At 36.2% G+C, this 20,842-nt stretch overlaps 4 protein-coding genes across 7 annotated transcripts; 2 read left to right on the forward strand and 2 right to left on the reverse strand.

Annotated features, from left to right (window-relative positions):
* Window positions 1,423-6,703, reverse strand: LOC104739977 (probable phospholipid-transporting ATPase 11). Of its 2 annotated transcripts, none has more exons than XM_010460467.2 (12): window positions 6,178-6,703; window positions 5,646-6,095; window positions 5,145-5,567; window positions 4,237-4,712; window positions 4,049-4,159; window positions 3,680-3,956; window positions 3,506-3,594; window positions 3,274-3,382; window positions 2,962-3,177; window positions 2,648-2,872; window positions 2,369-2,560; window positions 1,423-2,271 (listed from the first exon to the last, which is right to left on the reverse strand). In XM_010460467.2, the coding sequence occupies exons 1-12, from the start codon at window positions 6,571-6,573 to the stop codon at window positions 1,621-1,623; spliced, it is 3,615 nt and encodes a 1,204-aa protein (XP_010458769.1). In that variant the 5' UTR covers window positions 6,574-6,703; the 3' UTR covers window positions 1,423-1,620. The 2 variants fall into 2 exon arrangements, with proteins under 2 accessions (XP_010458769.1, XP_019091921.1); XM_019236376.1 differs by having other exon boundaries at window positions 4,237-4,286; window positions 4,719-5,567.
* LOC104739978 (protein CROWDED NUCLEI 2-like) lies at window positions 8,380-13,885 on the forward strand. Of its 3 annotated transcripts, none has more exons than XM_010460472.2 (9): window positions 8,392-8,668; window positions 9,061-9,186; window positions 9,489-9,698; window positions 9,906-10,159; window positions 10,244-10,514; window positions 10,602-10,685; window positions 10,976-12,885; window positions 13,123-13,300; window positions 13,441-13,885. In XM_010460472.2, exons 1-9 carry the CDS (start codon window positions 8,495-8,497, stop codon window positions 13,678-13,680), a joined length of 3,447 nt encoding a protein of 1,148 aa, XP_010458774.1. In that variant the 5' UTR covers window positions 8,392-8,494; the 3' UTR covers window positions 13,681-13,885. The 3 variants fall into 3 exon arrangements, with proteins under 3 accessions (XP_010458773.1, XP_010458774.1, XP_019091961.1); XM_019236416.1 differs by having other exon boundaries at window positions 13,457-13,613; XM_010460471.2 differs by lacking the exon at window positions 9,061-9,186 and having other exon boundaries at window positions 8,380-8,794.
* Window positions 14,461-16,386, forward strand: LOC104739979 (piriformospora indica-insensitive protein 2-like). The gene is made up of 2 exons (XM_010460473.1): window positions 14,461-14,715; window positions 15,225-16,386. The coding sequence occupies exons 1-2, from the start codon at window positions 14,500-14,502 to the stop codon at window positions 16,278-16,280; spliced, it is 1,272 nt and encodes a 423-aa protein (XP_010458775.1). The 5' UTR covers window positions 14,461-14,499; the 3' UTR covers window positions 16,281-16,386.
* LOC104739980 lies at window positions 18,947-19,663 on the reverse strand. Its single transcript, XM_010460474.2, has one exon. It carries the CDS (start codon window positions 19,465-19,467, stop codon window positions 19,324-19,326), a length of 144 nt encoding a protein of 47 aa, XP_010458776.1. The 5' UTR covers window positions 19,468-19,663; the 3' UTR covers window positions 18,947-19,323.

A 20,842-nucleotide genomic window follows, 5' to 3' on the forward strand; every position in this document is an offset into this window, starting at 1 on the left:
CTTATTTTAATTATGTTTTTGAAGAAGGAGACCCTCTAATTGGAATGACAAATTCACCTTGATCGAGAATAAATTTGAAGTCCAGGTCCAGATCGAGAATAGGTGCTCTTGAAAGTTGAAACCTAGACACTCATCCAAACACATTATATATACTATACCACTTCTTATATAACAATTGCTTACAAAACCCAAGTGACATGACATGTTAAACTGATTGCGTGGAATTAAGCATCACTTGTTAGTGTGTATTGACTAATGTCCACTACACATCCAGGATGGTAATTAAACTAAGGAAATTAGTATATATTGTCATTGATTTTGTTTGGAAACAAACTTAAGCTTTTTTACCTGAACTCTTTTTATCCAAAATGCAAATTTTACCCAAAAAGTGATATGGGATTATACTAATTCCGTTCTGACTCGAGTACCATCATTCCTCTGAGTCCCTATCTATTCTCACGCATCTTAGAGCGACTTCTTTCCACATGTGTTTTCCTTTCTTGTAGCCAAGGAGTTAATTAGACTCAAGTAATTGGATTTTTTTCGTGAACGAGGTTATCCTTGATAGTTCCAATACATTTAACAATGATACTTAAGATCACGCTATCAAAAACAATATTGACTCAATCTATCTAACATGTCATCTACTTAATTAGGATTTTTATTGCACTTGTTATTTTTATTTTTTTGTTAAAGTTTTATTGGACTTGTTATAAGACATGTTTGGGGTATATTCATGTCTATGATTTACAAGCACTCACAAAGTTGGGCTTATCTAAACTACAACTTTTACTCTCCATCGAGGTGATTTTGTCAATTCCAACAAGTTGAGGGACTAAAGATGGAGCTAGGGCTTGTAATTTGGGAAAATCACAATTTTGATTAAATTTTTGCATAATGAGTCCTTAAGAAAATGGACAAAAATTAGCCTACTGACAATCATGAGAATTAATGTCCAACTTAATTTTTGCATGTTGATACGATCGAGAGTGACGTGGTAGCCAGACTGCCAGAGAATAAGTATTTCGAAAACTGATGATCCTATTTTGCTCTTTCTCTCTCGTATTTTGTTTTCTTTCTGACTGTCTCTCCAAAAAAACGAACTCAATAGCACTTTTCTCTCCCCATGTCTTACTTAATTCAGGTGGTTAGTACTTATAGTACACTATAATTTTATACACACAAGATATAAAATACCTAAGACGAAAAGAATAGCGCTGATCAATACTTGCCTACTTGCAAATTTGCAATATTCTAATCTATAACTATACATCGAATTTGTTATTTTATTTTGTTGTGTATTGTAAACAAGCATCTCAGTAGTGATCGGCAGTGTAAAATATTACTTTCCTTTTGTTTAGCATGTATATGTAGTATTAGCAAAAGGTGTAGTATCATTTATAGATACAATGAACTTATAAATAGAATAACAAATCGTAATCGACATTTAAAATAACATGTTACGTACAAATAAATATGAGTGTAGCGAACCCTTTAATCTGCCTTTTTTGGCAAGCAATTACAACATGTAAAAAAGAACCCTAACTTTCCCGTGATATTTATATACAAGTACTGAAGTACATATGCACAAACACTGAGAAACTTCTATTTTACCTCTCTTCAGAAAGCGATAAAATTCTTGTTTAGCTGTTCATGAAACCTACCGGACCGCCGTACACTTGCGGCTCTTCTCGCCGTGAAACCAACAGTCGTGGGCCGAATCGATCTCTGTCTAACCATTTCCACAAACTCGGGATCATTAGAATGACCTTCGTACCGAATCCACTGAATCATCTGATGGTATCCCGGGAAGAATCTCATTTGAACTGACTTGAAGACGAAGTAAGGGATCAAAGCGAAGAACATCACGAAGAGAGTGGTGAGCCAGTATGATGGAGCTGGAGCTAGGGCTTCGATGAAGACTTTATAAGCATCTGTGGAGAAGCTAGGAGCCATGGCTCCATAGATCATGAGGAAGATGTACCACAAAGCAACTGAGCCCCATATTACAATGTGTTGGACCCAAGTGAAGTAGCTTATGGCTAAAGCCATTTGGAGATTGACGATCCAGACTAGGCAAGTGTACATTGTCCCGCCGAGGATTTCTCTGCCGACAGTTTTGCCATTAGGGTTGTAGAGTTGGTGCTTTAGAGATTCCTTGCAGAGGAAGAAAATGGCTAGCGCAGTAAAGACTCCGTTGAACATCCATCCGATGATTCTCTTCCAGCTGAAAAGAAGATTATTTACTCCTTCTTGGTATAGCAATGGGAACTGCAAATAAAACGGAAAACGAACTTCACTCAGTGATGTGTATCAGAGGAATTTTTGATTCTGTGTAGGGTTTATGGAGGGTAATGCTTGGATATACCTTGTAACAATAGCGAGCTGAGACATCTTGATCGAAAACTCCGAGAGCAATGACTGGGAGAGAAGAGAAGAAGACGTTGAAAAGCGATAAAAACCAGTCGTTATATGCGGGTTGAGCAGAGAAGGATGTGTAGGCTTCGTATAAGAACACTGTGACACCAAAAGTTATATTCTTGTAAAAGAAGTAACAAATCTGCAAGAGCCAAAACAGAACCTAGTTAGAGAAAAATCCAGAGTTTATTTGGAGAATGTTTCTGAGAGAGAAAACTTGTATATATACCATTGATGAGATTCTGCTGTAACACCAGTGACCATGGACGAGCAAGAGTCGCTCTAAGTAACGGAATTGAGCAATAGCTATATCGCTAGACATAACCGCTTGCATTCCTTCAACACCGCTGATTCCAACACCAATATCCGCTTCTTGAAGCATTCCAACATCATTTGCTCCATCTCCAATAGCTAAAGTTGTCTTGCCGGTTCCAGATTTGACCAACCGCGTAACCTGAAAACAAATATCTTCTGTTAATAAATCCTGCAACCGCAATACTAGAGCCAGTAAAAAAAAAACATTTCCGCGGGAAAAGACATTACCAATGCCTTTTGTTTAGGTGATGATCTGCAGCAAATAACGGAGGCACATCCTGTGGCTAAATCAAGAAACTTCTTCTTGAAATCATCTTCAAGGGCATAAGTTAGTGACTTCCCATCAATGATCAACGCAAAGGCCTCTTGAGAGCTCGAGCTGCTTGATGCTGTGAGTAGAGCTTTTCCTTCTTCCATTTGCCTCACCACGCTTTCTCTCGATGCCTACAAACATAGTCGGTGCATATATTAATCTCCTAAGTCCTAAAGTAAAAGATAGTGAAAACATATTACTGTTTGAATTACAAATATAAAAAGTACCTGTTCAATTGCATCTTTCTCTCCAGCTTTCTCCAATGCTTTGATATGTGGTGTCTCAAGATTTATGATGATCTGCTTCATCTCTTGTCTTAGTAAACTACAAGCAAATCTGTAGAGATTCCGGAAAAACATGTAAGAGAAACTATGTAACAAACACACTAAGAACAATGTATAGATTCAGACATAAGAACAAAAAAACAAATCTCTTTATCCCTTCTGTTACTTGTCTTACCCGATATTGATTGCAGTCTCCATTTTGTCTCCGGTTAGAACCCAAATCTTTATCCCTGCTTGAGCTAGCTTGTCGATACAATCCGGAACCTAAAACCACAATCAAGTTAAACCTGTTATAGTCCTCCTACTCGATCCAAATACCAAAACATTTTTAGTCTTAAAAGAGCCATACCCCATTTTGAAGTTTGTCCTCAACAGCAGTAGCACCGAGGAGAATTAAATCACGCTCCATCCGTTCTGTGATTTCATCAATCAAACTCTCACGATCCGCTGTCACAGAGTTCTTAGCTTCATTGAAGTTCTTGCTGAATTCTATATACTCATTCTCATCAACCTCGCGGTATGCAAGTATCAATGTCCTTAGCCCTGCATCTGCATATTCATTCACATGTTCTCGAGTTTTCTCTTCGAAATTACGCCCGTTCTTTGCAAGTCTTTCAAACATTACACTGCACACAAAAACACAAGATTCCACAAAAGTCAACAAAAAAGCCTAAAAATGTATAATAATCTCTCAAGATCATCAGTTAAACAAGCATACTTGTCAGCTCCTTTGGACAGTAACAGAAGCTTCCCATCTTCATCGCGCACAATAACAGACATTCTCTTCCTCGCACTGTTAAACTCAAGAACGTTTAATAACCGATACACCCTGTAAAAAAAACAGAAGAATGTTAGTTTTTTTAACCTCTAGAAACTGTCAAGAAGTCACATTATAAGAAAACAAACCTTTCAACTGTTTTCCCTGATGCAAGATCCAATTCACGGAAAGAAATCCCGTTTTGCGTCCTGCTAAAGAACTCAAACCCGAACTCTCTAGCCGCAACAACAAACGCAGCTTCATCAGGAGACTCAGCTTCGTAAGAGACAGCCCCAGTGGCTTCATCAGTTTCAGGTATAGCCGTGTGACAAACAGCTAACAACCTGAAAAACTTCTGCAAAACCACTGCATCTCGCTGCTTAACCCAATTCCCTTTCATAACCCTCTCATCCTCGAAATTAAACCCTTTGATCTTAGGACCAGACCGGTCCACCACAACATCCAACTCATCACCAACCAAAGTCGAACCATTACTTCTCATAGCCATGGATCTTTCAACTTCAGTTATACCTCGTCCATACGCAGTTCCCGCTATAGAACATTTGATAAACTCCATGGAATTACAAGTCAATGTACCGGTTTTATCAGATAGAATCGTATCAACCATCCNGTTTTGCGTCCTGCTAAAGAACTCAAACCCGAACTCTCTAGCCGCAACAACAAACGCAGCTTCATCAGGAGACTCAGCTTCGTAAGAGACAGCCCCAGTGGCTTCATCAGTTTCAGGTATAGCCGTGTGACAAACAGCTAACAACCTGAAAAACTTCTGCAAAACCACTGCATCTCGCTGCTTAACCCAATTCCCTTTCATAACCCTCTCATCCTCGAAATTAAACCCTTTGATCTTAGGACCAGACCGGTCCACCACAACATCCAACTCATCACCAACCAAAGTCGAACCATTACTTCTCATAGCCATGGATCTTTCAACTTCAGTTATACCACGTCCATACGCAGTTCCCGCTATAGAACATTTGATAAACTCCATGGAGTTACAAGTCAATGTACCGGTTTTATCAGATAGAATCGTATCAACCATCCCAAGCTCTTCGTTGAGATTAGATGTCCTAGCGTGTGCAGGTTTATCATTCTCCTCGTAGTACATAAGAATGTCATTATTGATGAAAACGCTCTGGAGAACTTTAACGATTTCGATAGAGACGTAAAGCGAAATGGGAATGAAGTTACTGTAGAGCATAACCGCGGTGAAGAAATGGTAAACCGAAGCCATAAAAGCTCTGTCTGGATCAAAGAAGATATCAGCATCGTCTGGTCTTAAGTACCATCTCTCTGTTCTTCCTCCAGACTTGACTCTATCTTCTCTTGTCTCAACACCAAAAACAATCGAACCAACAAAAGACATCAAAAACACAACACCGAACATCACGTAGATGATTTTGTCCATCTTCCTCTCGATCCTGCTTCTCTTCGATGGTGGATCAGTTGAATTCTGAATCACCTGTTTCCAAATTTCCAAACTCAACACAACTCTTAACTGAAAAAATAAAAGTAAAGCAGAGATCTTTAAAGTTTATACCTTTGTGTCATGTCCAGTGAAGACAACAGCACCATAAACATACTCAGTGTTTCTAAGCTTAGAATCACGAAGAAGAAGCTGTTGAATCGACAATGGTAATCTCTGTTGTTCCGAATGTAAAGTTCCAACAAAGGTATAGAGATCTGCATTTGGATCTTCACATCTCACAACACTTTTTAACTCTTTGAAATCTGAATCTTCATGTAAAACAGATGAAGTCGCTTCTAAGCCTTGTTTCACTTTCAGATTGGTTTCTCCGTCAAGGTTCATCGTCTCAACGTAACAAATAGAATCTTCGTAGCTCGACGATAAAAGCAAAAGATCCGCCGGAAAAAACTCGTCTTTATCAACTCTCACTATGTCTCCGACTTTAAGATTCCTCCACTCTTCTTGCCGGAATATTCCATTCCCGTCGTGAACCTTCACTTTCCGGTTATTCACTTCCATATCCTAAAACAGTAAGAAAATCAAAACTTTTAATCAAAAATCAAAACTTTATTATTTGACAAATTTGAAGATTTTGATTACAGACCTGTTTCTTACGACCCCAATCTTCAATAGCTTCTTTAACCATACTAACGGCGATGACGAAGGCGAGAGGTAAGAGAGAACTAACGGGGCTGTAAGGAGAGATAGAAGTCAAGGATAAGGCTCCGATGACAAGGAAGTAGAAATTAGCGACGCGACGGAACTGTTCGAAGAGTGATTTGGGTATGAACGAAGCCGCGGTGTATTTAGTAGACCGGACATAGTTTCCGGCGTAGTTGCGTCGTTCAGCCGCCGGAGAGTTAGGTTCGTTACAGTAAACGACGCGTGAGAAACCAGGTCCTCCAATCTGAGAATGGTCTTCTTGAAAACTAGATTTACGACCTTTGAATGCGTATATATTGCTTAGATGTAATCTTCTTCTCCCACGGCACTTTGTCATACCTTTGGTTTGTTGTTCGTTTCTTCTCAGCTGTGTCTGAAAATTAAAAAAATTTTGGAGAGTGGAGAAAGGAAAAAAGAATGAAAGAATTAAGATTTTTTTTTTTTTGGTAAGAAGAATTTGAAAGAGAAATGTCGAATAATATTTTGATGTGTGATTTTTTTATACATTGGATTTTAGTTTATGGAAAGGAAGAGGAACGAGTGTATTTTTGTTTTTTTTTGTTTATGGAAATAAAAATATATTAGAAACCCAACTTTGAACGACGACTTTCAAAGTATTATTTTATTTTATTTGATGGAGTTTTTTATTGTTGAATTTTTAAAAAAATTATATGTACTTGGTAGAAGGAATTGAGTAATTTTATATTTCAATGGAAAAGGAACTAACAAAAAAAATTAGGTTTGTAAACAATGTATAGTTGGCAAAAATGAAAAAAGTAAATCAATAACGATTTAAAACTGTAAAAGTCTTGAGAAGAATCAATAATGAATTCAAACTATAGTTGTCGATTTGCTATTTTTGTTTCCTTGTTCAAGAAATTTAGGAACGAATGTGTGTGTGTGAATGAGCCGTCGACGAAGTCGTTAGTCGTTGATGGTTACTAATAAATATTTCTTTTGAAAACTTCTTGGAAAAGAGAAGAGTCAAGAAGAGAGGAAGTGTATACGAAGACTTCCTCGTAATGTTTAATGTTCTAAAGAAGATTAGTGAATTAAATTTTGATGTTTTAATTGATTGATTCTAAATCTTAAACGTAAGAATTAGACTAGTATTAGTATATTGTTGTTTACTAGTATTATCAATCAAACTAAAATAATTGATCTCCAGTGATCCTCGCCAGATAAGAAGCTCGATCTCCTGATTATAAAATATATCTTCTGACACTCTTTCTTTAGCAACACATGTGAAAATTGGCATCCACCTCATAAATCTATTGCCAGTTTGGTATAACGCGGATTAATTTTAACATTTAATCTCAATGAATGATTAAAGTTTGGCTATACAATTTTGTAATCTAGCTCCAGTGTGCCGAACTTGTTAAGCTGCACAACAAATAATATTAGGTTATTTTGCATGTTTTAGTTGGTGGTATTTTATGAAACAAATAATATACTATTATCTCCATAGTCTCTCACTTTAGTTCTAACTCAAGTAACCGATCATGAACTTAATCATAGTTTAAAAAGAGCTGCTTAATTAACCATAGTTTAACATCATATTATTACGCTATACACAGTTCTTGATTTACATACATGTGATCAGATCTGATACTGTTTTAAAATAATTAATTACATATTACCACGATATGTTAATGCGATTAATATAGTCACACACATCTGCACGGCAAATACGTCTCACCTACTTCTCTCATTATCATATGGCTGCGCGACTATTCAAACACCATCATCTCATGAGTGTGAGCAACGGAACATTTAACTAATTTGTAATTTAATAGTAATAATTTGACAATAATGATGCATATAAAGGGACAAAGGGTTTTAATCCTTTTTACATAAAAGATATTTAATTTCAGATAACCTGACAAAGACAAGACAAACAAAATTTCACTTTCACATCAGCCGTCCGTTGCGGTCTAGTGGCCATCTTTTTTAATTATCTTTCAACTCTAACGTGCTAGACTGGTAGTAAATAATTATATTGACCTTCTATGGGCTAGTAATTATATTGGGCTCTAGCTTAGATTTACATAAAACTATTTTTAGGCCCAATAGCAACATCGCGGCTGTATTTACCATTTTACCCATTCGATTTTTACTTTTATTACAATTATTTTTGTTTTTTAATCGGGCATAAAGCCGTTGTGTTGTCAGACAGAAGAAAAGAGAGATTTTTGTTTTTTTCAATTTGGGAAATTAGGGTTCCAAATTGTTGTTGTTGTTAGTTTCAATTTCAAACTATGTTCACGCCACAGAAGAAACAGTGGATGTCACCGGCGATGACGACGCCGAGAAGCGAGAAGCACAAAATCGGCGGTGTTACTAACCCAAGGACCGATGATGACCTTGTAATTTCGACTCTTCCGCCGCTTCCGATTGGATCACTCACCGGAGAAGTCGTTTCTCGAGTTCAGGTTGATGATACGACGGATATGGGTGATTGGAGAAGGTTTAGGGAGGTGGGTTTGTTGAATGAGGCTTCGATGGAGGAGAAAGATAGAGAAGCTCTTCTTGAAAAGGTCTCGACGCTCGAAAAAGAGGTAACCTTTTTTTTATGAATCCTTTATTTTGTATGATTTGATATTATTCTGTTGCTGGGTTTGCTTTATTTCTTTTGAGAATCCATAGGACCATAGCTGCAAGTAGAACATTTGGGTTAAAACTGATAATGTAGTTATGTAAATTAGGTTGATATGCTGCTCTCGTGGGGTTTATGAGGCAATTGGTAACCTTTAGCTGTCCGAGAGTTGTAATGAGTCTTTTTTCTCNTGGATCACTCACCGGAGAAGTCGTTCCTCGAGTTCAGGTTGATGATACGACGGATATGGGTGATTGGAGAAGGTTTAGGGAGGTGGGTTTGTTGAATGAGGCTTCGATGGAGGAGAAAGATAGAGAAGCTCTTCTTGAAAAGGTCTCGACGCTCGAAAAAGAGGTAACCTTTTTTTATGAATCCTTTATTTTGTATGATTTGATATTATTCTGTTGCTGGGTTTGCTTTATTTCTTTGAGAATCCATAGGACCATAGCTGCAAGTAGAACATTTGGGTTAAAACTGATAATGTAGATATGTAAATTGGGTTGATATGCTGCTCTCGTGGGGTTTATGAGGCAATTGGTAACCTTTAGCTGTCCGAGAGTTGAAATGAGTGTTTTTTCTCCTTTTTTTTTTATCACTTTTTTATAAATACACAACTATAAAGGCTTCAATCTTTTAGCATTGTTTCTTCTGTGCAGTTATATGGCTACCAGCACAATATGGGGCTTCTTCTCATGGAGAACAAAGAGTGGGCTTCGAAGCATGAACAGCTTAATCAGGCATTCCAAGAAGCTCAAGAAATCCTTAAAAGGAAACAGTCGTCACATCTCTATGCGTTGACGACTGTCGAACAACGTGAAGAAAACTTGAGAAAAGCCTTGAGTCTTGAAAAGCAATGTGTGGAAGAGGTATGATACTTTGGATTTCACATTATGGATTTTTTTTTTTTTTAATGTTTGTTCTTTGTCACATTGATGTCTGGGTTTCCTCTTTTCTGCTTAGCTTCCTTAAAACATTAGACTCTTTGTTCTGAGGTAGTGTGTTACTACATTTGTGTTCTGAATTTCTTAGAGATTTATCTATTTTTTTCTGTATTTTTTTTTTTTTTTTTGCAGCTTGAAAAGGCTCTTCGTGAAGTTCAAGAAGAGAATAGCGAGACAAGGCTCACTTCTGAAGCTAAATTAGCTGAAGCAAACGCTCTGGTTGCTAGTGTTAACGGGAGATCTTCAGACGTGGAAAACAAGAATTACTCTGCCGAAAGCAAACTCGCAGAGGCAACTAGAAAGAGCTCCGAGCTGGAAATGAGATTGAAGGAAGTGGAGACTCGTGAAAGTGTTCTGCAACAAGAGCGTGTTTCATTTGCTAAAGAGTAAATAAAAATATTAGATATACTTCTGAAAGGTTCAATTATTTTTGTGAGTCTTACGTTTATGTTATTGTTATTGCACCACAGGCGAGAATCATATGAAGGGACTTTCCACAAGCAAAGAGAGTACCTTCATGAATGGGAGAAAAAGCTTCAACAAAAGGAAGAATCAATGTCTGAGCAAAAAAGAAGCCTGAATCAAAGAGAGGAAAAGATTAATGAAAAAGAAAACAAACTGAAGCTGAAAGAAAAGGAACTTGAAGAATCCAATAAAAAAGTTCATTTGTCTATGTCTAAGTGTAAGGAAAGCGAAGAGGACATAGCTAAACGATTAGAAGAATTGACTACAAAAGAGAATGTGAGTTTATTATAGCTATGTGAAAATGGCTTCTTTAATCTTATGTATTATTCTTTTATGACTTGCTTATGGTTGTGTTTACCCTAGGAAGCTCACATACGCCACAGTGTGCTAGTGAAAAAGGAAAAGGAGTTACAAGCATTTGATGAGAAGCTCATTGCTAGAGAAGGGGTAAGTCTAAGGGTATGCTTTTTATTTTTGTTGAACACTGTTTATGTAGTGGAAATATAAAAGAATAATGAACACAATAATGTGATATCAAGCCTTCTTTCTCTATTTAGTCCATATTTGTAGGAACACTGCATATCTGGTGATGAACAAGTTTGAGTGACGGCTTGTATATAATCTTCTATTAACAATGCACCTATTAAGTTCATGGCTTTGAATAAGAATCATGTAAATAGATTTCATTGTTTCGGAATTTATAATTATTAAATCTTTGGTTTGGTTTCTTTGAACAGACAGAAATTCAAAAGCTTATTGATGATCAGAAAGAGGCATTGGCTGCTAAGATGCTGGAATTTGAAGTGGAATGTGCGGAAAGAAGAAAATCTCTCGACAAGGAACTCCAAAGGAAGATAGAAGAACTTGAACGAAAGAAAGTTGAAATTGATCACAGTGAGGAGAAGCTCCAGAAAAGGAGTCAAGCAATGAATAAGAAGTTTGACCGAGCGAATGAAAAGGAGATGGACCTCGAAGCAAAGTCAAAAACTATTAAAGAAAAAGAAAAAATCATACAAGCTGAGGAGAAAAAGTTAAGTTTGGAAAAGCAACAGTTGCTTTCTGATAAGGATAGTCTGGAAGACTTACAGCAAGAAACTGAAAAAATCCGATCTGAGATGATGAAAAAGGAGGAATGGATCCAAGAAGAATGCAAAAGTCTTGAAATCAAGAAAGAAGAGAGGGAAGAATACTTGAGACTGCAGTCCGAACTCAAGTCCCAGATAGAGAAATGTAGACTCCATGAGGAGTTTCTTTCTAAGGAAGTTGAAAATCTGAAGCAAGAGAAAGAGAGATTTGAAAAGGAGTGGGAAATATTGGATGAAAAGCAAGCAGAATACAGTAAAGAGCAACTAAGAATGTCTGAAGAAAAAGCAAAGTTTGAGAGGTTTCAACAGCTGGAAGGAGAAAGATTGGAAAAAGAAGAGAGTGCTTTGAGGGTACAGATAATGCAGGAATTGGATAATATTAGACTGCAGAGGGAATCATTTGAAGCCAATATGGAACATGAACGCTCAACTTTACATGAAAAAGCCAAACTTGAGCAATCTAAGGTGATTGAGGATCTTGAAATGATGAGAAGGAATCTTGAAATTGAACTTCAGAAAAGGAAAGAACAAGACGAGGAAGATCTACAAACCAGACTGACTGAGTTCGAGGACAAAAGAATGAAAGAGCTTAGTGATATCAATCACCAGAAGCAGGCTTTGAATAGGGAGATGGAAGAAATGGTGTCCAAAAGAAGTGCTCTCCAAAAGGATAGTAAAGAGATTGCAAAGCACGAAAAGAAACTGAAAGAGCAGCAATTAGAGATGCATAATGACATCACTGAACTTAGTACACTCAGCACCAACCTCAAGAAACGTAGGGAAGTGTTTGCCCGTGAAAGATCTCGCTTTCTAGCATTTGTTCAAAAGCTCAAGGTATGTGGGAATTGTGGGCAACTGGCGAATGAGTTTGTACTCTCTGATCTCCAACTACCATATAATGAAGAAGAAGCTATACTACCACCTAGTAGAGTTCTGAGTGATCTTCCAGGGAGCTCTGATGCGTCTGACTCTTGTAATATTAAGAAATCTCAAGACGGAGATGCCTCTGGAAGTGGGGGATCTAGAAGGCCCAACATGTCGTTACTGCAGAAATGCACTTCAATAATTTTCTCACCAAGTAAAAGAGCTGAACATGGGATTAACACAAGCAAGTCTGACCAGCGTCCATCTTCCTCAGTGGCAGTTAATATGGAAACAAAATGTGAAAAGCCTCCGCCAATTGATCTTCAACCACTTCCATCTAGTAGCTCAATTCCGGAGGAGGATGAGGAATATACAGACAGTAGAGTACAAGAAATTTCTGAGGGTTCTCAGCTGTCTGAGCTTCAAAGTGCGAGGCACGGACGTGGCAGACCTAGAAAAACCAAAGCTCCTTTGAATCATAAAAGTTCGGTCAAGCATGCAGGCCCTGAAGAATCATTTAAAGATGAATTGAGTGGTCGTGTGTCTGTTACTAGCGAGAAGACAGCAGGTGGAGGTGGAAGGAAAAGACAGCATATTGAGGATACTGCTACGGGTGGACAACGCAAGAGACAACAGACAGTTGGTGTCTTACCACAAACCCCTGGCCAAAGACGCTACAATCTGAGGCGGAACAGGACGTAAGTGTCCTAACATTGTGACATTGAGTTTTAAGGCTTTAATATAGCTTCACATGATTTTAATTAGGATATGTCGAGATAGAGAGTAAAGGACCCTTGCATTAGTTTAGCTCGGTAGGTAAAAAAGTATAGTCCAACATCACTATTATATAATATACATGTAGTATAGCCTTTATTATTCACATTGTTGTGTCTTAATTTTCTTCATTGATTGCCTAAAATCTTATGAGTGAACAGTGTAGACCAAGATCCAGCAGATGTTGAAGATAAGGCATTTGGTGGTGAAGATGATGAAGACATTGTTCCCTCTGCGCCATCAAAGGACAATGTGGAAGAAACTTGTGAATCGGTGGTGGAGTCACTTCGAGCTAGAAGATTACAAACTTCAGAAGTTAAGGTGGAGAGAGTTGTGATGGTAAGAAAGACTTCCCTTTTTAAGAGTTTTACAACGTGTGTCTTGCCAAAACTGTTTTGGATGATCAAAACCTTGCCGATAAATTTAGCACAAGAAAAAACAAGTATATGTGCTTAATAATTTGGTTATATCTATGGTAGGTTGAAACATTGGCAGATGTTATTACTGCTGATAACAATGGGGGTGTTTCAGTTGCAAATGCGGAACCAATAGCTAATATCACGATGAGCCATGAAGATGATCAGAACCGGAGAACAGCAAATGAGGAACATGAAGATGGAGATGAAGAAGAAGATGAAGTGCAAGATGATGATGATGAATCACCAAGACCCGGTGAAGGATCCATAAGAAAGAAGCTTTGGACTTTTCTCACTACATAACCATGTCACGTGGATGATCTAGGAGATGTTACTTTCACATTTATTTTGTAAAACCATTTGTAGCTTCGTGGATCCAAAGAAAACCTTTTGGTAGGGGGTGAAGTACTAAAGTTAGAGAATTTAGAAGCAGAGGCGTGTGTTTAAATGATGTACTTCGTATTGGCAGAACATAAAAGCCAGAATCCAGAAGGATTATTATTGATTACGAATAAATACATGTCAAAGGATTAGTTTCAGAAAAGCAGAACATTAAAAGAAAAATCTTTGTCAACATTAAATTCAATAACGCTTTGATATGTGTGCTTCTCTGCATGCTCTATTACATATACATACTGTATGTTATATGTATTGAAAGTTTCATATGTGCATGTTATGGGAACAAATGAAACCTTTACTTTATGTGACAAAAGAGGAACATGTAACCAAATTTCTCTTCTTTTACTTTTTAACCATTTGAATTGTAATGAGAAAAGCTATTGATTCCCAACGACCTCTCGCTCTCCTTTCAATAAATAATACTCCCTCTGTTTCATAATATAGGATGTTTTAGAGGTTTTTCTTTGTTTCATAATATAAGATTTAAATTATTTTTATATTTTCTTATTATTTATTTTATGCAGTCTTATTTATGATTGGTTCAACTTTTTTAAAGTAGTTATTTCTTAATCTGCGTGCTTTCACTCAAAACATGTTATATTTTGAAACGGATGGAGTAACAAGAACCAACTCAAAACCCAAAACCCAAAATCCAGATAGAAAGAGGACAAAATACATCACACGCTCTGTTTCTCATGTTCTTGTTCTCTGTGGGAACAAACAATGTTGTGGCAAACGTTCTTTTACTCTGTTCTCTTACTATCTCTGCTATTCAGGTGTACCGGAGATGAATCATTACCTGAAGTAACTGGCTCTGAAGAAGCTCCAATAGACAAAAGAGAACGAGAAGCCTTGTACTCTGCGATTCAAGGATTTGTTGGTGATTCTTGGAACGGATCTGCTCTCTATCCTGATCCTTGTGGTTGGACTCCAATTCAGGTTTTTTTTACAATACTATATTTCCTAAAACCTTTTGTTTAGTTTCTTTACATTCATGTTTTGTAAGGTTAAGTCCTTAATTGTCATAGACTCTTGAAGATAGTGAAGAGCTTGAGCTTATGATGGTGTAGAAATTTTTGAGCTTATGATGTTGTAGAAACTTCTGAGCTTTAGATGTTGTTGAATCAATCAAACTTAACTTCAAAAAAGATTATGAAATGATGTGTAAAGATTTTGTTTTCTAGCTGTCTCAAATAACTCTTCAAAATGCTTTGTCCCCTTTGAAAAATTTCCATAATCGGATAGTGAAGTTTAAAGCTTCAAAGCAACAAAGTGAATCCTATTTTCATGTAACATCTCTTTTTTGGGGTTTCTTTAAATGTATCAATGGTTGTTACAATTATATGTTCATTGGCCCACCAATCATTCCTTTAATTTGCAGCTAAGTGCTCTTACGAAAATCCAAACATTGACAAAAAAAACAATAAACATTTTTGTTTTGGTTTCAGGGTGTTTTGTGTGACATCTACAATGACTTGTGGTATGTCACAGGTTTAAGTTTAGGGCTTGTTTATGATAACTCACTTGCTTGCTCCTCAAGTCTTCAGATAAGGCCAGAGTTATTTGAGCTCAAGCACTTAAGATCTCTCTCCTTCTTCAACTGCTTTATCTCTCCCATGGTGATAGCTAAAATGGGCTGGATAAACTTTGCATCCAACTTAGAATCACTCGAGTTTCGATCCAATCCCGGTCTCATTGGGAAGTTTCCTGATACAATTGGCAATCTCACAAAGCTGAAGTCTTTGGTGGTTCTCGAAAATAGGTTCAATGGAGAACTACCGGCGAGTCTCTGCAACTTAAAGAGTCTAAAGCGGCTTGTCTTCGCAGGGAACTCATTCGCGGGAATGATACCAAATTGTTTCAGTGGGTTACAAGACCTCTTGATCATGGATTTAAGCCGCAACTCTTTCTCAGGGACATTGCCTTCGTCTGTTGGAGATTTGGTTTCATTGCTCAAGCTTGACCTAAGCAATAACCTCATAGAAGGGAAGTTACCACAAGAACTAGAGCTATTGAAGAATTTGACACTTTTGGATCTGAGGAAGAACAGAATCTCTGGTGGGCTGTCCAATAACATTGAAAATATTCAATCTCTAACGGAGTTGGTTTTATCAAACAATCCAATGGGTGAAGAGGATATGATGGAAACAAAGTGGGAAAAGATGAAAAATTTGGTAGTTTTGGATTTATCAAAAATGGGTTTGAGAGGTGAGATTCCATCTGGTCTTACCAACCTGAAAAGCTTGAGGTTTCTTGGTCTGAACAACAACAATCTAACCGGTTATGTTCCATCAAAGAAGCTTGAGGCTTTATCTTGTCTTGGTGCTTTATACATCGATGGAAACAACTTAACAGGTGAGCTTAGTTTCTCTAGAAAGTTCTATGAGAAGATGGGAACAAGATTCAAAGCTTCAAAGAATCCAAATCTTTGCCAACCATTTGAGATGGTGATCTCAGAATCTCATAAACGTGTACTTCCTCTTGGGGTGAAGCCATGCACTTAGAATAGTAAGGAAGAAGACAACTTTGGCGATTCAACAAATGTGAAACTAGAAAGAGGAGTTGAAGTCATGATTCCTCAAGCTATCTACATTTTTATGTTTATTTTCATTTTGGTAAATATGTAAGAATACTATTTAATCTCATCGAAATTTCTATTATTGTAATGGTATAACGTTATGAATGACGACTTCCCAAAAAAAAGTCTTATTGGTAAAAATGGAAAAATTGGCCATGGAGGTTTCGAACCTGCGACCTTCGCGTTATTAGCAGCTCTAACCAACTGAGCTAATGGGCCTTGACGATGAATTAATAAATTTGAAGTTTCATATTTGGGTATGTATTTTTAGAGAAGAAGGATGATGAAACACTATGAAGCTCGTAAACAAAAAAAAGTTTGTAGGAAACTATTTAATACAGTGCTACGGAGTAAAGTACGAGCAAGATGCCAACATATAGACTTAGACTTGACACGAATAATTGCTCTCGCCATGTCTCATAAAGAGACGATCGATCATATATTATATATATAAATAAACGTGAGATAAGATAATCATATGCAGTGTTATGTGAAAGAAGAACACATAATGTGAAGGCACCTGGAAAGAAGCCCAAAATGTTCTAGAATTGTGGACAAAAACAAAGGAACACAACTAAATATGGAAATTTACTAACTAGTTGGTTTGATGGGACGATTAGTGTCTGAATGTTTTTCTTCCAAAGAGATAATGTCAACAAATAAATAAAAAATTCACAGAAGCACTTCTCAAACGTTACAAAGAGTCCAATGAAATCAAATAGTTGATTTGTTGTTTGAGACATCGTAGGCCATCTCTTGTTCATTTTTCAATACACCGAACTTTAATAACAGTTTTGATCAACTTGGTGGTGTTTTGGAATTCCATGGAACTATGGATCGGACCAGTCCACTTAATATATTGGTTATAAATCGAAAATACATAAATCTTTGTGTGTGGTAGAGAAAAAGATAGATAACAAATGATCTACGAAAAAGTTAGAAATCTTTGTTTGTGGATGTAGCAAGGTAGGGAAGAAGTGAGATTTTCACATTTATATCTGAGATAATAGTTTTAAAGAAAATAAATTGAAGTATTAGTATATTACATATGAATAAATACATGCATAATTAAAACACGATATTATTTTAATGTCCTCCTTTTTGGTCTTTAGTTGAATCCGGAAGATCTCAAACATGACTTTTGGTTTTTTTATATATCTTGTCGTATCTCATTTGTCATTTCCATCACAAATGTTTTTTGATAATTATCTATCACAAATTTAATCAAGGAAAAAACGAAACGAGATATTTTGTGTGTGTGTGTGTGTAACTCATGTTTGACCACCCTAAACCAATCGATGACGATTTAAACCAATTAAAAGGGAATGTTAGGCATAGTGTTAAAAGATACGTACGATTAGCATCGAGTGAGAAGTACAAAAGAAGATAAGTTCCAGAAAAAAAACAAGTACAAAAGGAAACCATAAGGTTGAAAGGTGAGTGGCTCAATTATTATTACAACTTTATTTATTAGGGCAAAACACACAAAATTCGTAGCCCGAGAAGAAGTGAAAGAGACAAGAGAGAAGAGACCGGTGGTGATGATAGTCACGACGGCGACGATGGTAGGACCGCCGCACGTGGTCTGCCTTACCCATGTCTCCATTTGACCAGTCAACGTACTTAACTTACTTCTTTAATTATTGGAGTTCTTCAGTACGTTACATATGTAAAGGACTATATTAAATGGTTTACGAAACTGAATAATAATTTTCAAATTGTTCACATGACTCGTTTTCATCTAAATATATATACTTAGGGATGCTAATCAATACTCATGCTACGATGAATCAATATTCCACTTCTGACCGATGGTTTATGAAGTTAACAAATAATTACTTTACATTTCCATGTTACAAATGAAATTTTTGTTTCACTAAGTTAAGGGCTGATTATATTGAAAATTAAGAATTAGACGTGACAGGTCGTCCATCATAATTATTTTAGCACCTAATGATGATATTGATAACGTCAGATTAATAAGAGAGACTAACCAAACTAATAATTTATGAATATTATGTCCCTTGGTTTATATATATAGTCGCTCACAAATTAAATATTACTCCATCGCTCTCGTTACAGGCGTATTTTAAGTAGTTATCTGCTATATTTAGCTAATTAATCTACTATATATATTGTATATAGATAATTATAACATTTGTATCCATTATGCATAATAGATCTTTTTAATAAACTAAACAGCAATGCATAATAGATCAAAACTGATTACCCTTTATAAGAGATGACAGCATCATTTTAGAATCAATAATCAACACAAATCATAAAAGTTTGAGCCAAATCATGGGACATGTCGAAAATTGTGAGAGTTCCCCCACGAACTAAACGAAAAAGTGGAGTTTTTGTTGTGTTGGAATTAAAATGAATTAAAATTAGCTCATCCCCATGCGTGGGGGCAGCAATAACCAACAATAAACTAACCAAACCTTAATTGTGATTTTGGATATTAAGAAAAAGGGGAAAATGCAAAAAAAAAATATACGGCTCCATATGTTTTAATTATCATTACGAAAGTATACAAAATAAAATTGTGTGATTCCTGTACCGTAAGATAAAAAAAAAAGTAGTATAGTATTGAGGTTGAAAATATAAGGTAACGATTATTTTTACATTAACCGCAAATCATTGAACAAAGCCAAAAGCCATTACAAAATTTTTGTCAACTCTCTCTATATATTATCCAGTCAATATTTACAATCTTGCACTCTCCTCCACTAATTCATCGAATTCCCCATATTTGCTCCAAAGAACAAGAAGAATTTGCTAAAAGATGGGGAGGGGTCTAATCAGAACCAAGTCAAACTCTCTTAACCGATTCATCCACAATCTCGCGTCGAATCAAACCCGATCCGCCCGGTTAAGCTCCATACATCACAATTCGTCTCTCTCCAACACACGAAAGCTAGCCGGGCCTTTATACATAATGATTGAGGATGAATCTCTGAGAAAGATCAATCGTGCCAACAAAGAAGCATGACGACACATCTTCGAATGATGTAAAGCTTAGCTCTTTGTTCTTTAAGAACAGCTCCAAGTCCTTTACTCGACACCCTTCTCTTTGAACCTCCCATGATTTGACTTGATCCCATCTTCATCTTCAATATATATCGATCGACTTTGGCAAAACAAAAACAAACTTTTTTCTTAGGGCCTGAGAGATATGTTTATGTATAAGGAGAGTTTATAAAAATGAGAATACAAAGAAGAAAAGAGTCTGTTTTTATAGAAGAAGAGAAAGATTGAAATATGACCCTACACACTTCTTTCTCACTACCCAGTTGTGTGTGTTTTTGCGTTATTGCAATTTATTATCATTGAATATATGAATGATTTTTATATGGTCACAATTTCACAAAACCCCCAAACATCGATGGCCTATTTGTCCCCGTTGTTGGTATGTGTCATGGCACACCTGCATACCACGTGGCGGATTGGATTTCATTTTTTTGGTTGTAATCTCTAATCAATAATTACTTTGCGGATATTTCAAACAGACGAAAATGGCTAGCTAAGTCTCCTTCCATGATTCCATCTTTAGATGTTCAATTGCTTCTAGATTTTTTTTTCCGTTGGGAAAGGTTTTATATTGCTTCTAGATTAGGGTGGTAATTCGAAGATTCAAGAATAGTTTAAAGCAATCTCAAACGAAACAAGGTTTAATTAACAAAGGCTCACAACATATCTGTGTACGTAGTGGTTTTATTAGTGTTGTTATCTTAATCTTTCGGCATCTGATTTCTTATTTATATTCAGAAAATTTTGTCGCTAATTTTTTTTTTTTTTTTTTTTTTTGAAGTTACACAAGTTAATTAGTAGTACATGACATAAGCAATGCACATATTTGTCGTTATAGAAAATAGATTTTTCTCAGTGACGCCTTCTTTTTCTCCTTGCAGATAAAAATGGAGTGGCCGGCTAACCATTCTCTCCTTTTTAATAATATTAATATTTTCTTTACAAAATGAATGAAATTAAACCCTTCAAGAAAAAAAAAAGAATGAAAATTTGGAAAGATTAGAAAAAAATGAATAATAAACGAAAAGAGAAATAAATGAGAATTTTTTATTGTTTTACGATAACAATAATGATAGGAAACAAGTTAACTTTTATCCTGTTACAAAATATTTTCTAACTTATTTTTCGGTGGAATTATAAATGGTTTATTTCGGAACAGAGAAGCTTCTAAAAAGTTACGATAGGTTTGTGCAGCGTGGCTGAGAAGAGTTTACATGAACTGTGGATTTCGTATACTAAAAAATAAAAATCAGTCATGATAGTTTCTAAGAAGCATACTCGTCAAAATACTAAATTATGCCCTCGACTGATCACATCTCATACGATCGATTAATCAAAACTATCAACGAATGAAAAGATAATAATTAGTTGTGACCACAGTCAAATTTTGTGGATGATATGAATAGTTGGGTTTATCAATTCTTTATGTACTTTTTTTTTGTAAACGTGTTGGAT

This window comes from Camelina sativa, chromosome 14 (assembly GCF_000633955.1).
Source record: "Camelina sativa cultivar DH55 chromosome 14, Cs, whole genome shotgun sequence".
NCBI classification, from domain to species: Eukaryota; Viridiplantae; Streptophyta; class Magnoliopsida; order Brassicales; family Brassicaceae; genus Camelina; species Camelina sativa.